Below are 15,737 nucleotides of genomic sequence, written 5' to 3'. Positions count from 1 at the left end.
ATATACGCTGGGTTTGGTCGGAGGGTACTTAATATGTACATACAAACATAGGATCTTTTATATTCCTAGTTTTCTCAAGTCAATATTTAACCGTCTACAAACCCCCAGCCATTCTTGTGTGCATCCAATAACACATCATATTAAGATGAAGCCTGAAAGTTGTGTATACATTATGAACATCATCTTATCAGGCTATGCATTTAGAGAGGAAGATGCATTTCATACTATACTTCACAAAGAGAGAATGTGTGCAAGATGAGAACTAGAAGAAACTGAGAAGACCGGAACTCTTATAAAAGGTTAAGGCAAAGCACGAGCATGCACAATTACAAACTTTTATTATTACTATGTACATATTAAACTAGCTCCAATTTCATCCTGTCATTCATTACATTAAGAATATATACGATATTTATTGCCAACAAAGTCAACTCTGCCAGACGAGGAGACGCCTAGACTAGATAAAATCGCATTAAAAACTCAATACAATAAATGGAACTGGAATGTTACATCTTTTTCAGAAAAGTGTTAAAATTCGTTTTCATGTAATAAAGAAACCTTGATCATTCCATCAATTGAACAATATTTACCTAAAAAAGTTCCCAAATACGCATCGCTGTCCAAGTACCTCAACAAATAGTGTATATTTTTGTGGATTTTTGTTACCACTCGATTACCTGTCAGCCACTGATAAGTACATATGTGCTTTACTCTGTTTTATTTATTATGTTGTTGTTGTTATCGTCGTAAGCGAATTACATACAGACATGTAGACTTGTACTCGAGTGGTACGACGACTGGGTTTCGTTTTACATAAGAGGATGGCCTTGCCAACAAACTCTTATTTATTCCAGTGACTCAAGCTCAAGAGCAGATAGATAGAAGATGTATTTAGTTCTGATGATGATCCTCATTTCATTTCATTTCACACTAACAAAAACAAAGGACTACTACACCACATCGCGTAAATAAAGTGTGGATCGTGTAAAAGAAGAAACACATCGTTGCATTCCTCTTCTACAAAATTAGTCCTGTGGACCATCCACCTACCTCATTTTGTCACACCCACCCATCTGTGGGGCTGGTCGTGACCCCATACCTTTCTGTCCAACCCATTTATTACGGTTATCATGCAAATCTCAACCATAGATGCTTATATTGCATCATAATTCTGCATTAGAAATTATATGATGATACTCTTAAAAGACAAAATTTTTAATTGAATCACCAATTGGCAAACACCTCATCGATAAAAACAAATCTGCAAAACTTGAGAATATTTACGATTTTCTTGGCAAAAATCTATAAATCGGCGTCTAACTAACTCACCCTGATGAAAATGTTATACGCCAAAAATTAAATTGCGTTGTATGAATTTATTTATCGCGAATTTGCTCCCTCATTTAATTTAACGATGCTCATTCATTGCATACTTTTGATAAGGGTATTTAGTATTTATTAATTACAATAAAATTATAATTAAAAATTCCTTGCCTTCATGCTTTTTTGACATGACATAAGAGTTGGACTCTCTCTCTCTCCAGCTTAATCACATGGCTGCCCAAGATTCACCGCATAACACGAAACTTTTCACTCACTCGCTATAATAAACTGGACCCTGCTGTGAAAGATTGTGTGCAAGTTTCATCACGTCCTTTGTTGACGATGATAAGCCAGCACTGATTTAGTGCTTATCCAGCCGCAGTGTCAAATACAAGTAACCAAAATGATAGTTTAAGAGTAACTAATAAAATTTCAAATGTGTGCTGCTCAATAATAATAATATAATGACTGACCATAAATGTTCTTTGTGTTGACGACATGTTGAATTCATTATATAATAAGATTACTGCGAGCTTCTCGGCGCCGGGTAAGGTCAGGTTTTAATTGATATAATAACTCTTTGAAATCAATGGGATTGTCGTAAATTGTTGGTGTCTAAATAGCAGTTTCATATTGTTGATCAATCAATGTGTTGTTTTAAAGTATAAGAGTCAAGGGAGGACATATTTGAAATGAAAAAAGTTAGGGTGAAATTATGATCTTTCCAGCAGGTGACTTTATCTCAGTGTGTAATAATTTTACAGGAAATTTCGAAAAAGGGGACGATAAATCAATGGTTGTGATTGTGGGAGTGGTGGTGCTGGGGTTCGTGTCGGTGGTGTTGCAGGTTTCGTTTTAAAATAGTTCTGATTTTGAGCTGCCATTTCATCATCATAACCAATCATGTCCAATACAAGGTTTCCTGAAAAGTTTAGAGTATTCTTGAAAAATTTGAAGGGAAATGGTGAGTTGACTAAAGTCATGTAATAATTATGCTTGATCTGGTTTAGCTTGGGATTTGGCGATGGCATTTAATTAGCAAGGTGGTATTATTTTTTATGTATTTTTATTATTATTTTGCAGCACCACCAAGGGCCAGACCAGATGATAATAATGTCATCTTAACCGCTGAATTGGAAGCAGACCTCAAACCGGAAGCACCGCTCGCCAATCGTATCAAAGCCATTAAAGAATTGACAGAATCATGCGAGACGAAAAAGGCAGAGTTGGTACGGTTTTATGTCATATGCACTGCAAATTGGGTTTATCCGTTAATTTACATTTTGTTTGATATTGTGCAGTACGTCATAGAGAAGATTTGGACCCTGGTGAACGATTTATTTAAAACCAAAGATGGTCAATCTCCGTCCAAGGAGGCGCGTCACCTCACATTCGACTTGATGACGGCCCTGGTGCAAGCCCAGATGGAGAAGACGGGGGTCATCAGGGCCAAGCTTTTTGTCTTTATAAAGGGTCACGAAAATCCGGAAGACATTTACAAAAAGTTTCAACTCCTCCAGAGTTTAACAATGAATGGGAAGGATCTCGAATATTTTGAAGAAAGGCTCGGTCCCCTCTTGCACGATTGGATCTTCCATAAACAAATTGGAAACATTCCTATGATTGCATTTCTCGGTTTTGTGGTGGTAAGCATTTGATTGAATTTGGTTGAATTGGTAATTGGTGCAAAAGTATTAATTTTTTCAAATCAATTAACAGAATGTGATTAAATACAACAATACATTTCTGGACCAGGACATATTATCCGAAATAATTCAGTAAGTAGAAAAATTTGACGTTTTTTAATAGCTATTGTAAACAATTCTATAATTTCCAGAAATGTTTGCGTGATTAACTGCATTTCCGAGTCTTTACCTCACACTGTGGAATGTCTCAAGCTTTTCGAGGCTGTTTTGTCATATGGGAGACTGCCAATTGATTGCTTAACGTAAGCAGTGACCATACTGACAGATTGCTGGGAAGGCTGGCTACATAATTGGATTAAACTAACTTTGACTAATTTTTGCAGTAATTTCTTGATCACGTTATGCCATACAATCAACGTTGACAGCTTGACCGAAACTTGCTCTAAAGTTACAAAGAATTTGCTCGGGACTCATTTGGGAAATTCTGCCATTCATACGATGTGTGGATTCATGGAAAGCTCGGATGAACGGTTCGACAACGAAACTTTGGTTAGAGGAGCTGTAGTTTTAGGTAATTTACTTTTGCAGTAAAAGTCACAATTAATTGTATGTATAAAAACTTGGTGCATTTTTATTATAGTTGGAACCAGTTTGTGGGGTGTTAAGTTCATTAGAGGTCTCAAGTACAGTTTTAATTTGGTATTGCAATCTTTCGATAAGGTAAATGTCCTGATTTAATTATCACTTATATACTTGTCAGAATAAGTCAAATTATCTTAATTAACGTGACTCATGGTATTTTCCCAAAGGCGCTGGACAAAAAACATAAGAAGGCAACATATGAAGTGCAGCTAAGAATTCAAGAACTGGTGCAAAGCAACTGTGACGTTTTGACAACCGTAACGTGGGATCTAATTCTTCAAATAACGTCAAGAATACTGAGTTTCGCAAAGACTGATTGTAAGGACGATCCACATAATTATGTGAAGATTATGACGGCAGTTAACAACACTTTGGACGCTATTGAAGCCATATTATTTACGAAAAGTTTCTGCGGAGAAGTAGAACAGTTTTTTGACTTGGTGGACAGTTGTTATCTGTCTAGACCGGTAATTTGTGCAAAGTTTTATTACATATTTGTTAAAGTATATCAAACAATGAAAAGAACCACTAATCTGTATTGTTTGATTTAGATTGGATCTGTTGAAAAGTTAATGCAATACAAAGCTTCTACTCAACTTCATACTGCCAAAGCGGAATGGTTTGAGTCGCTGGTCACTTTTACCGAAAAACATTTGCGATTCGAAGTCCGACCTGCTGTGAAAGCCAAGGCGATGCCCATCATTACAAAGATATGCTTGATGAACAGAGATATCTATGAAGAAGACTTGATTGTCAAAGTCATACTTCCGTCGATGAAGAACTTGGAGAATGAAAATGACCCTAATGTTCGAGTATCCGGTGTGAACTTTTTGGTGGACTTCTTGATGGAATCATCGTCAAAGAAGGGGCATGATTTATTGCACATTTTAGACAAGGTACACACATTCGTATACTGACTTGCTGTTTTACTTCTCATTTAATGTTAGATATTGAGTGACATATTACTATCGTATGTACAGATAATTAATCGACCTTATGAAATTCATGCGCAAACTGGCTCAGACACAGTTCACATTTACTCTGAAAGCGAAGTTGATGACATTGTGCGAGCTGTTGAAGGGATTGTGAAACTGTTCAAAAGAAAAATTTACCATTTGCCATCGTCCATTGCAGTGAGTGCGTACAAAAGTCTAGTGAAACATATGGGGAATCACTACAAAAAACCTGCCGTTTTGGACATTTGCTACAAAATTAGATATAAGGTGAAGAACGTACATAGTAGTAGAGTAGAAGAAGATTGAAAGTTTTTAATTATAATATAATTATTATTTTAGATTTTTGATTGCTTCTTTGCGATCCGTGCTAATTCCCTCTATCATCTCGGGTTTCCATTGGAAGGTGCTAAATTAACGTACAGCTCTTATCTTGCCGTTGATCACCGCGACGGGGATGAAAAGATGATTCTAGACCAGCAAGAAATTGGCCAACAAATAACCGTTTCTTCGGTCGGCGGTGGTAGTGGGGTTGGTGGGGGTTCTATGATGCCAGGAACTTCCTCCTCCTTTCAATCATCTTGTGTGACGTTCATCTCGTTGACGGCAGCATGCAAACTAGTCGTAGGAAGTTTAAAGAAGGAAAAAGGTGAGACTGCCAATTCAGATCAATATGGTTCTGTACGCCGTCCATTTTGATGTGATTATTGGTTTTGTGCATAGATTGGAATGTGCTCGAACTCGTGTTACGCAGTTTGCCAAGCGTTCTGGAAAATAAAGCTCTGATATTGTCAAAGAATGGGAATGATATAGATTATCTTGGAAATGCCTTATGCAATATGGTAAAATATTTAATTTGCATTTGTTGAATATTTTTTAAACATTTGGTGTGCAATGTTGTATTCCAGATCATGGACAAATCTCTCAACCTGCCAGAATCATTAAAGAACTGCCCTGTAACGTCAAAATTGACCAAGACGGATTTTCAAGCCTATTTGTATCCAATTTTTACAGCCTTGGTCTCATACCACTCGTTCTTGGATAGTACCACACAACAAAAGATTGTCATGTGTCTGAAACAAGGCGTGGCGTCAAAAATATGTCGAATGTGTATTCTCGCCCTGACGGTCTGTACCCTCGAGATGAAAGACACGATGCATAAGTTGCTTCCCGATGTTTTACTCGCTGTGTCAAAAATCACACCAAGGTTTGATATCGCCATCCCCGTTTTAGAATTCTTGTCGACATTGATACACCTTCCTCGCGTGTTCGCCTCATTTGTGGATGTCCAATACATGTCAATCTTCGCGATTGCACTCCCATACACCAACCCGTTCAAATTCAACCAGTACACGTAAGTTACGCAATTAGTTGTATTTATTACGCATCACATCAAGTAATTGTATGCTTAAATAATAATAATGAGACTTATGAATTTATATTTGTGTTTACCTCAGAGTCTCTTTGGCACATCACGTCATTGCATTATGGTTCTTGAAATGCCGTTTTAGTTTTCGGTAATTAACCTATACATATAAATTATAAAATAATTTCTCTTAGCATTTCTTCTCTATCACCAAATTGTACTATTCTACTATTTAATTAATTTAATTGTTCTATTTTTGTGCAGGCGACAATTTGTCGGGTTCATCATTAAAGGATTAGAATCCAACGTGTGGGGTCCCCTGGAGGAGGGTAATCGTCGCTATGAATCATCACTAGGATTGCAAAATGAAGACTCGTCCAACCGGAAACGTAGCTCTAGTCTGACCGATCGGAGACAAACAGATCAGCGCCGAGAACGACCCATATCTGGTCATACTCAAGCCGTTGTGGGGCAACGGCTGACCTCATTCGATTCCAAAGATGCAGCTGACAAATCATTACAAACATTTCATCACGAGTTGACCGAAACTTGTCTGGATTTTATGATGCGATATGCATTTGCTGACTGCTCCGCCCTTCCGACAAGATTCCCAACCACAAACTTTTTAGTTGAGGGTGGAATTTCTCAATCATGGTTAATTGATAACCGAATTATTACAATCACGACAAGTGGTTGTTCTCAAAAGGAACTCAAGGACGGCGTTTGCGACAAGTGTTTCCTTATTTGTCGGAAGCAAAAGAGCTTAGAGGACAGCAAAAGAGCATCCCATGATGCAACGGCAACCCCTGCGCTTTCACGAAGTCTCTCTGTTCGTACTACAACTACAACATCTGGATCGCAAAACCAAAGTAATTTGGCACGAAGAAGACATGTGTCGGCTTTTGCAGGTGCAGGTGCTTATCAAAAGTATCCCCAAACTGGAGATTCTGGAAAACCTGGAATCAACGACTGTTCGGTTGGTGGAGTTGAGGATAGAAAGACAGAAATGAAAGATGATTTGCAATTGGAGAACAAATTGATTAATCATGGTGCTGATGGTGAAGAAGGAAACATTGGGTCTGGACTTCTTGGGGGTAGCTCTCCTTTCATTTCTGAATATTCGCATAAAACAAAGGTCCGTAATTATTTATTGCCGTTATGTCCACACAACATGATTGAAATATGCAGTTAAATATAACTGGTTGTTTTTTTTTTGCAGAGCGAGACCTTTCTGTGTTCTTGTTGGTGTGCTGGATGGGCTGAAATCTTGATTCGCAGTCCTACCGGCAATACTTCGTGGATGATGCGAGTTCAGAATCACACTGGAAATAACAACACGGCAGGCATTCCATACAAGGATCTCTCGTCTATTTACTTGCAAAATGTTGTGGAACCCTGTCAAGCTGATAACTTCATGTCGAGTACGACAAGTTCTACGCTCTCGTCTCCAACACATGGTCAGCAACCTTTGTTAATTTCGCAAACATCAGTGTCTCAAGGTTTGTTTTTGTTTCAAAATAAAAATTTGTTTATTATTTGCTAATTACATTCGATATTATGTATTACAGATTCTGTACTGGCAGGTAGTGGGGGAACTATTTCGCCCACACCTGGCACCCCCACAACTCCGGATTCTCCTGGCGCTGACGGAGATAACATTAGGCGGAAAAATCCAGTCTGTCGTTCAAACTCATCGCCAGAAATGTCATCCAGCACATGGAAATCTTCACATATGACCCTTCAAAAAGATATTGAGGAACAAGACGAGGAAGAAATCATGTCCGTTGTTACATTTGCCTCGCCTCTCATTAAATCATCTAAGCAATCCTTCCCCAATTCCGAATCATCCCAAGAAGGTGCATTCCAAACATCTTCTGTTCAATCTAATAGCCAATCACAGCAACAATCCACTAGTCCAAAAGAAAGGAAAGATACTAATAAAGAATTGCCCCCGCCAATGAATCCCATAGGGCCCGGTATCAAGGGTACCACATCTCCATTCAGACGAAGCTATGAAGCAATCCCGGAAGAAAATACTCAACAACACCAACGCTCCGGTAGTTTGACTGGTAGTCCAGAAGCTCTTAAACCTGAAATCATTGGTCCTATTAAACGCGATAGGGTCTCTACGATCTCGGTGCGTACATTATCAGTTAATATGTAACGTGAGATACTTATTGTAACTTATTGTTCTCATTTTCATTTGTGATAGGTAATGATGCCTGCGGCTCGTAACCAATTTCGAAGAATGTTGTCACTTGGAAATGGCGAATCTGTATCACGCGATGCTCGAGCTGGTGGACAGCCTGAATCTGGTGTACGCTCAGGAGTCACTCCAGGATTCGTCTTTTTGCAACTTTGTTCTCAAGGAATTGTTGGAAAGGGCGAGAGACCTATTTTACTTCCCTCTGAAGAATCTACAGCTAAAAGTCTAAGAGTAAGAAGAATTATTCACTTAATTCACAGCTATTTGCTTGTGTAGAAAGTAGGATAGTATGATAATATATACCTTCATTTTGAACAGGTTCTGGACTATATCCCTCCATATGAAACTCATAAAATTGGCGTGGTGTACGTTGGTCCTAGTCAGTCCAAAAATGAAACGGCTATTTTTCAAAATCTTTACGGCTCTTCACGATATCGAGATTTTCTGCAAGGATTGGGTTCCTTGATCAAACTTAAAGAAATCGATCCACAAAAGAATTACATGGGCGGATTGTCAAAAGACGGGGACGATGGCGATTTTGCTTCGATTTGGCAGGATGATGTAATGCAGGTTAGTCAGTTAGTGTTAATTGCTGTAATATTTTTCGTAGTTGCAAGTAAAAAAAAATGTTTACAAATTGCTAACCATTTTACTATTAACCAAAATTGTCTTAAGTACTTAGATATGAGAATATATATTTCAAATTTTAAAAATAATAACAGGTAATATTCCACGTGGCCACCTTGATGCCAAATAAAGTGAATGATCCACAAGGAAATTGCAAGAAGAGGCATATCGGGAATGATTATGTGACGATTGTGTATAATAACAGTGATGAAGAGTTCGATATCTCTACCATAAAGGTGCCCACATTGCCATCACTCATAATCAATATGATTTACAAGACAAGGTTTCTCTCTGTTTTTAGGCGCAATTTCTTTACGCTTGGGTGATTATCCAGCCGTTGGATCACCGAACGAATCGTGTCGTCGTGAAATCAGCATTGCCAATCCTTGCTGATCACATTGGTCACTCCGAAGCAAAGATTGTTTCCGATCAGAATCTTCCCATTATGGCTAGACAACTTGCTCTTCACGCCAATGTAAAAAATAATATAATAATTTATAAGTAAATCAAGTTTTATACATAGTGAAGTTAATGATTAAATTATTTTTCCCTTGTTCAGTTGGCGTCTGTGATTTATCAAAAAATGCAAGCTAAAAATGCCGACCCCTACGCTTCGAATTGGCTCGAACGATTACGACATATCAAACGGCTACGATCTCGTCTTTTCCCGGACAGTGGACTTTCTAGTTCTGAGGAATTGTCAAACGAAGCACCTTTGCTTCCAATCACCTCCATGAAACGGCTTTTTGAAGATTTTACCGAGTTTGTCTGAAAATAACGTGGGATGGTCAAATGGAAACAACCTAAAGAAAATTGAAATTGTATTAGGTTCTCGTTCTATGCGCAGGCTAATAACTAAATAAGTCGTTATCTAATCATCTTTTGGCTAGCTAAGCACCTTGCCGTTAATGTTAATGATTGTTTGTTTGTCAAGATAGTGCATAGAGTGTTACATGTGTTTCTCAATATTTTTTAAATCATTACGGTGTATAAGTCTTGTCACAATTTAATTAATTACATATTTAATTATTATTTAATTGAGCTACACATTTTTTAAATGCTGTCATGCTGGACTATCACCTATTATTGAGAGTGAGAGCACATCTCAAAATGTGAGCCTGCTACAATTATGTAATAATAAGATTGTTTTTAACTTGGTTTTGGCCCATAAAACAAACCAAATCCTCACTTTGTACCTAATTACTTGCCCTATTTGTTGGTAAAATTTTTGTGCGTGATGATTGTATAACTGGAGGCGTGTGTAATTCACAGTTTCTTAATTATTAATTATACCTGGAAATTAGGCACGCTATAAATAAGAATAGTTTGATCAATTTCAATTATGGTGTTGCGTTGCATGCAAGTGCAAAAACAACCTCCAGAATAATTTTATATTTAGTAGTCGATCGATTATGTATGTCTTGTCATGCTTACATACATACATAATGTTCGACCCATTATTATTGTTATTATTATTATTATCGTTACTGACGTTCGTCGATTCGAATGAGTGCTCAGCCTCCTGTATAAATTACTCATCGCAAAAAAAGGCAGCCTATTTTTTATATATCCGAAACTCACAATACATCCAAAAGTCTTGGTTTTTTTAATCGGGTTTTCGTCTTCTTTACAAACCTCAACGTAATAAAAGAAGTATCATCTTTTATTGATCTTAATATTAATAACCCAAAAGTAACACGAATAATAATTTCCACTTAAAAATTTAATATCCCTTTTAATTACGATACCAGTAATAATAAAATAGTGATGTAATTCCAAGGTTCAAATATGAATTGACTGATGATACATGTATATGTACGTAAGTAAGATTTAGACGTATTTTTGTTGTTGAGAATGAGGATGGGAGCATTGTATCTGAGTAAAAGAGATCATTTCTTGCCAAACCAAATACCAAAATGTCTATTATCATTTCACATTCAATTATATTATTTATACAGACAGGTACAAATTCATGCATGTAAATAATATGAAGTACAAGTGCGAAAATGTGTAACACAAAATTAGCATTACCTATTAGTCCGCATTTCGCGAGCCAATATGAAGAAATAAATTAAGACATTTTGGGATTACCCTTGTCAATAGCGAATAATTTATTGGTACAATGTTCCAACATTTATTTGAAACCATGAAGCAATCAAAAATGTCCAAACCGTTTTTGAATTATCGTAAATACAAAGTGAGGATATTTAAGTCCTTACTTGTTGGGCTACAAAAAGTATGACTATTTATTTGTCGTGCTTGCTTATTTATAAGAGAGGACATAATGAATTCATCGACACACAAAGTAAGAGATTAGCACGTCAAAAATTACTATGCAGGTTTGTTCACTCACTAATTATTTATATGATGATAATGTTTGCAACGATAAAATATGTATGTATGCTCGTCTCCTCGACAGAATTAGGTGATGGTTGGCTGTACTGTAATAAATGAGGTAATTAGTAAACGGATGGAATTTTTTGCACAGCTCACCCCTTTTCAGCGTCCACCTCCGGTTTCCGTACCTATCCGGCCCATCGTCAATTATTATAATCGCCTTAGTTGTCCAGCAGAATGTTGACTTCTGCAACATATTCTCGTATTAAATCAAGAGTCCATCTCACCAATATTACATAGGCTTCCTTTTTTACACAAATATTTACCAACACAATCATCCTCCTCGCTCGCTACCTGATATTAAATTCACCTGCAAATAAACCATGAGACTTGATTGCACACAACCTTATGCACATACATAGCTATAAACTTTGATGTGTATGTATGCACACATGTATATTAGGTCATGACAAAAACTATATAATGCATATACGAGCCGAAATAAAAAAAATTATTAGGTGATAATACTAGGTTTTTATCCATGCATAGTCAACAATCATCATCATTTATTTATGTGTTTTGCCACGAGCAGAGTCAGTTTTGTTGCCGAGATGTGTTCCATATTTCGCTTTTTGTTTTTATAAAGTCGAAATATATCTCGTTGCTATTTGGTCGTGCGTTTTATCCACTTTTCTTTTTCGTACAGAGATAATAGTTAAGCCATGTCATGACTCTTTTGTCTTGGGTGGTTTGGTGTGCTGGGTAGTTATAGCTGGTGAATCTTGATTGGTATCTTTGTGTAGCGTGCTTTTTTACCAAGACACGAGTGGAATTACAATATTATTACTGGTTACCAGTTTTGTTTGGTCTTATTTTTTTAGTGTGTCACACATCTTTCTTTACTGCTGGATGAAGGTGTGTTAAAAAATATTTTGCCAGTCAACTACTTATTGCTATCTTACTTATAATAAGTAAGATACCACACCTCGCGACGACTGCGACTTTGCTGCTGCGCATTGTTTTACCTTAATTTAATTTATTGCAACACATTATCATTTAAATTGTAAATATGTGTATGAAGCTGTATGCATGCAAAAAATAAACTGAAATATTTTTGCTGCACTTTAGTCTGAGACGTTTGACAACGAGCTTGTTTGGAATTTAAATATCAACCTAACATCCAAGTGTAACTGAGGTCATACCAGAAAATAATAATACTGACGGATAATCTTAAAGTGGGAAAGTTTTGGATTATTCTGAAACACACATCTGCGATTACATAGTGAGTTTGGCGACTAGATGTGCTACGTAACATGAAAAGTTTACAAGTTTTTTTTGTGTAGATAAGTTTTATTTATTTTCAATTTAAATCTAATAAAGTTGGCACTCACTTAATCTTAATTACGTAGTTGAGTTTCAAGAGTTTGTGCATTAACAATGCTAGCTATAAATTGAGCTATAAATACATATATGCACATCGCTTAAGCAGACGGCTTTGTTAAAATATTATATGTGAGACTGCGAATGGCCTAGCATAAAGATGAATGCGTTGTGTAATTGGGTCTTAATTTTGTGGCCGTCGGAACAAGTAATACCTTATTAAATAAAAGATATTTCTTCCTATCTTCTATCTCATCGTAAAAAAGTTGCATAAAAAGTGAATAAAAAACGACGATATAGATGATACCATATAGCCAGAAAAGCTAGCAGACCTTGTAAAATGCCATCATCTGGAGGCCATACTGTAATAATAAAGTTGTGATGCTGTGATGGTGTCAAAAACTTGTGACCATTTCAACACTGTAATAATATCCAAAAGCTGTGTACCACTGACTGTCTGCAACCATGAATAATCTCGATACAAATCCCTTCCAGAATATTATCCAACTTGAGGAAATCACGCATTTTCAGAAGCCTCACAATCAACCCCCAAAATCAATTCTAGCCACGCACAAGTACAAATCGTCATCTCCGTTGGACTACGATTATCAAAATGGTTTTGGTGGTAACAAAAGTGGGAAAAAAGTGTCATATTCTCTCAACAAAGATGACGAACCTATTCCATCAACCTCATCGGAAAAAATATTCAGCCATTTATCAGAACCGGGCCAGTTTTCGAATAATTTTGACCATGAATATGACGCCAGTTTGAGATACGGACCAACAACGAGTGATAGTCAACCACATTCTTCCGGTTGTAATGGAAGGATCGGATTTCGAGAGCGGATTAACGAGGAAGATGATAGTGAAAGTGACACCGAGTTTCGCCGAGATTTTACCCAATTGCCCACTCGTGGGAGGGGTGACCCTGACCAGGTGTCGATTAAATCTTCAGGATCCCAAGACTCTCATGGGAGTGGTCGAAGAAATAATGGATTTTTCTACAGTGGAATCTCAGACGAAAATTTATTTCCGTTACCGAACGACATTGAAGTGACCAGAAGTGACGTGATTTTCGCCATAATTGTTTTTATTATCCATTTGGGAGAACTTGTGACTGACTGCACCCTGACGGTGTGGCACTACCGAGATGGACAAAAATGGGGGTGTCTCTTCACCGTGACGCTAATTGCGACAGGGGCTGTTTCCATGCTGCATCAGTTTGGATTTATTCAGTAACTCGAGTAATGGGATGATCTTTTGTATGGATTTTAAAAAAATGGGAATTCTTTTCTTGCAGGCCAGACCAACTTGATCGAACGTTCCGGAAAGGAAAGAGGATGCGACTTTTGGTCAACTGCTTTCCATTAGCGGCTTCGTCGTTTGTGTAAATGAAACCATTTTCCATGTTTAGGAAACTGTACAAAATCTAAACTTGGACGGTGTTTATGAAATATGTAGATCTCTGGAAGGAGCAATCTCGGCCAAAAAAGCGTTTTCCGATGGAATGCAGTCTCAGCAATATTTTAGAATATTGGAAGTCTCCAGATGCGTGATGAGAGTTCAGAGCTTTTTCCAAGCTGCGCCACAAGCTGCGTTACAACTGATCATTTTAATGGAGAATTTGCATGACACTTCTTCAGACAAAGGCAAATATGAACTACACAAAAAGTGAAAAAGTAAAATGCATATGAAACTAATTACTACTTTTATGTTCTCTCCAGTATGGTTCACATTTGCAAATATTGTCATCTCTCTTGTGGTCATGACTAATGCAAATCTTCCGTCTAAGACGGACTCTCGGTTAAACGAAGCTCCCAGTAAGGCAGCTTATCTCCCCTTTACGAGAATATTTGTCGGAATGAGAATGTTTTCTAGTCTGGGTAAAAATAAAATACACCAGCTCAAAAACCGCATAAAATGAAAATTTTAAAAATTTTACCGTAAAAACCAATTCCATTTTTACCAGGGTCTCGATGCATGGCGATAACCTTCCTGATGGTGGGTTCCCGTTGTATCGTGGACCATCTCGATCTCAACCACCTTCTCCGTCTCTCAAATGATAACAGCACCAGAGAAAATTATTCGCAGTATATCTCCGAAGACTTTCCCTCCTCGTCGACCTCTTCTGCGGGATGGTCCACTTTCACGGGCATCTGTCTCCTCATCTTTCCTCGAATAATTTTCACCATCACGGATTATTGTGCAATGAAGAGGAGTACTTTACGAAATATCGAGCATTATCGAGACCAGCCGGAACTTGGGGTCTCATCTAGTCATCCGATCGACCGAGTTCCACTAGGTCGCATTTTTGTCGGTTATCTCGCAACTATTTTCTTTCCTGTGGGGGACCCTTTCTGGTTATTTTGGTATTTCAAATTAACTTTTTGGGCAACTATTTTATATAAATATTTATGATGGGATAATAGTAAAAAAATGTTTTTTATTTAATAAGGTATTCGTGGTGTGAGGCGGCGATTTTCATTATTTTCGGCAATGTCGCCTCTTTCACGCATTCCTGCCTGAATCGATGGACGAGTGGGGTTTATACGACGATATTTGTGGTCACGTTTATCCTTATCCCATGCATCATCCCGGCCGCGAAGGCTGCAGTCCACAGGAGGAAGATTGTCAAGGTCAGGAGAATTTTACAGGTTCAAGTTGTCGACGATGGTGACCCACCACCACAGGATTCCATGTCTTCCGGAAGAAATGTGACGAATAATAATGAAATTTGGGGGAAATAGCAAAAGTAATAGTAAATATGACACTATTCCTTCTTAGTACAATAATTTTGAATATTTATAGTTGTGCAATAAAATTTTACCTGAAAGAACGATCTGAATTTTGAATGATTTAGTCTAATTATGTGTGCAAAACTTTGAATATTTTGTCACATAGGTTTTCAATTTCGTAATATTAATAGTAATATTTGGCAAAAACTTAAACTATTGAGCATCTCAAACAAACAAATAAACCAGGAAAGACAATGCAAAAATGCAATAATATGCATGCTAATCAAAACATGTTTATGTTGATATGACCAAATTACAGCATGTCATACATGATACCATACACGCACAACCAACAACGGCATTCTCACGCTCACAGTTTTTCTGTAAACTCTTGATCTAAACCACGTTTCTGCACATGCTTTGCTGACTACGTGACCCATTGCAGGCAGTGTTATGCAACAGAAAACGCTATGTTTGGCAGTATCTTGTTGTTGAGAAAGGCAATGGTACATGCATATTGTA

The 15,737-nt window shown here is 37.3% G+C and overlaps 2 protein-coding genes and 1 long non-coding RNA gene across 6 annotated transcripts; 2 read left to right on the top strand and 1 right to left on the bottom strand.

Moving 5' to 3' along the window:
* Positions 1-1,550: 1,550 nt before the first annotated feature.
* Positions 1,551-10,873, top strand: LOC110848171 (tuberin). 4 transcript variants are annotated; one of them, XM_035850801.1, is made up of 24 exons: positions 1,552-1,870; positions 2,088-2,170; positions 2,241-2,287; positions 2,407-2,552; positions 2,625-2,969; positions 3,043-3,101; positions 3,161-3,271; positions 3,353-3,540; positions 3,610-3,689; positions 3,779-4,078; positions 4,163-4,507; positions 4,592-4,834; positions 4,907-5,213; positions 5,288-5,406; positions 5,473-5,918; positions 6,022-6,081; positions 6,195-7,065; positions 7,150-7,429; positions 7,499-8,067; positions 8,143-8,367; positions 8,455-8,706; positions 8,859-8,999; positions 9,065-9,238; positions 9,323-10,873. In XM_035850801.1, exons 5-24 carry the CDS (start codon positions 2,724-2,726, stop codon positions 9,533-9,535), a joined length of 5,229 nt encoding a protein of 1,742 aa, XP_035706694.1. In that variant the 5' UTR covers positions 1,552-1,870; positions 2,088-2,170; positions 2,241-2,287; positions 2,407-2,552; positions 2,625-2,723; the 3' UTR covers positions 9,536-10,873. The 4 variants fall into 4 exon arrangements, with proteins under 4 accessions (XP_021951008.1, XP_035706692.1, XP_035706693.1 ...); XM_022095316.2 differs by having other exon boundaries at positions 1,551-1,870; positions 2,088-2,287; XM_035850799.1 differs by having other exon boundaries at positions 1,551-1,875; positions 2,088-2,287.
* LOC110848172 lies at positions 10,851-11,831 on the bottom strand. Its single transcript, XR_004834608.1, has 2 exons — positions 11,427-11,831; positions 10,851-11,347 (listed from the first exon to the last, which is right to left on the bottom strand). It is a non-coding gene; the product is annotated as an uncharacterized LOC110848172 (long non-coding RNA).
* On the top strand, positions 11,831-15,319 carry LOC110849305. The gene is made up of 6 exons (XM_022096711.2): positions 11,831-13,715; positions 13,781-13,867; positions 13,942-14,129; positions 14,205-14,363; positions 14,450-14,849; positions 14,936-15,319. Exons 1-6 carry the CDS (start codon positions 12,946-12,948, stop codon positions 15,225-15,227), a joined length of 1,896 nt encoding a protein of 631 aa, XP_021952403.1. The 5' UTR covers positions 11,831-12,945; the 3' UTR covers positions 15,228-15,319.
* The last annotated feature ends 418 nt before the right edge of the window (positions 15,320-15,737 follow it).

Source organism: Folsomia candida, unplaced genomic scaffold, assembly GCF_002217175.1.
Source record: "Folsomia candida strain VU population unplaced genomic scaffold, ASM221717v1 Fcan01_Sc004, whole genome shotgun sequence".
NCBI classification, from domain to species: domain Eukaryota; kingdom Metazoa; phylum Arthropoda; class Collembola; order Entomobryomorpha; family Isotomidae; genus Folsomia; species Folsomia candida.
The sequence above is the reverse complement of the archived record's forward strand: the minus strand, read 5'-3'. Positions and strand labels throughout refer to the sequence as shown.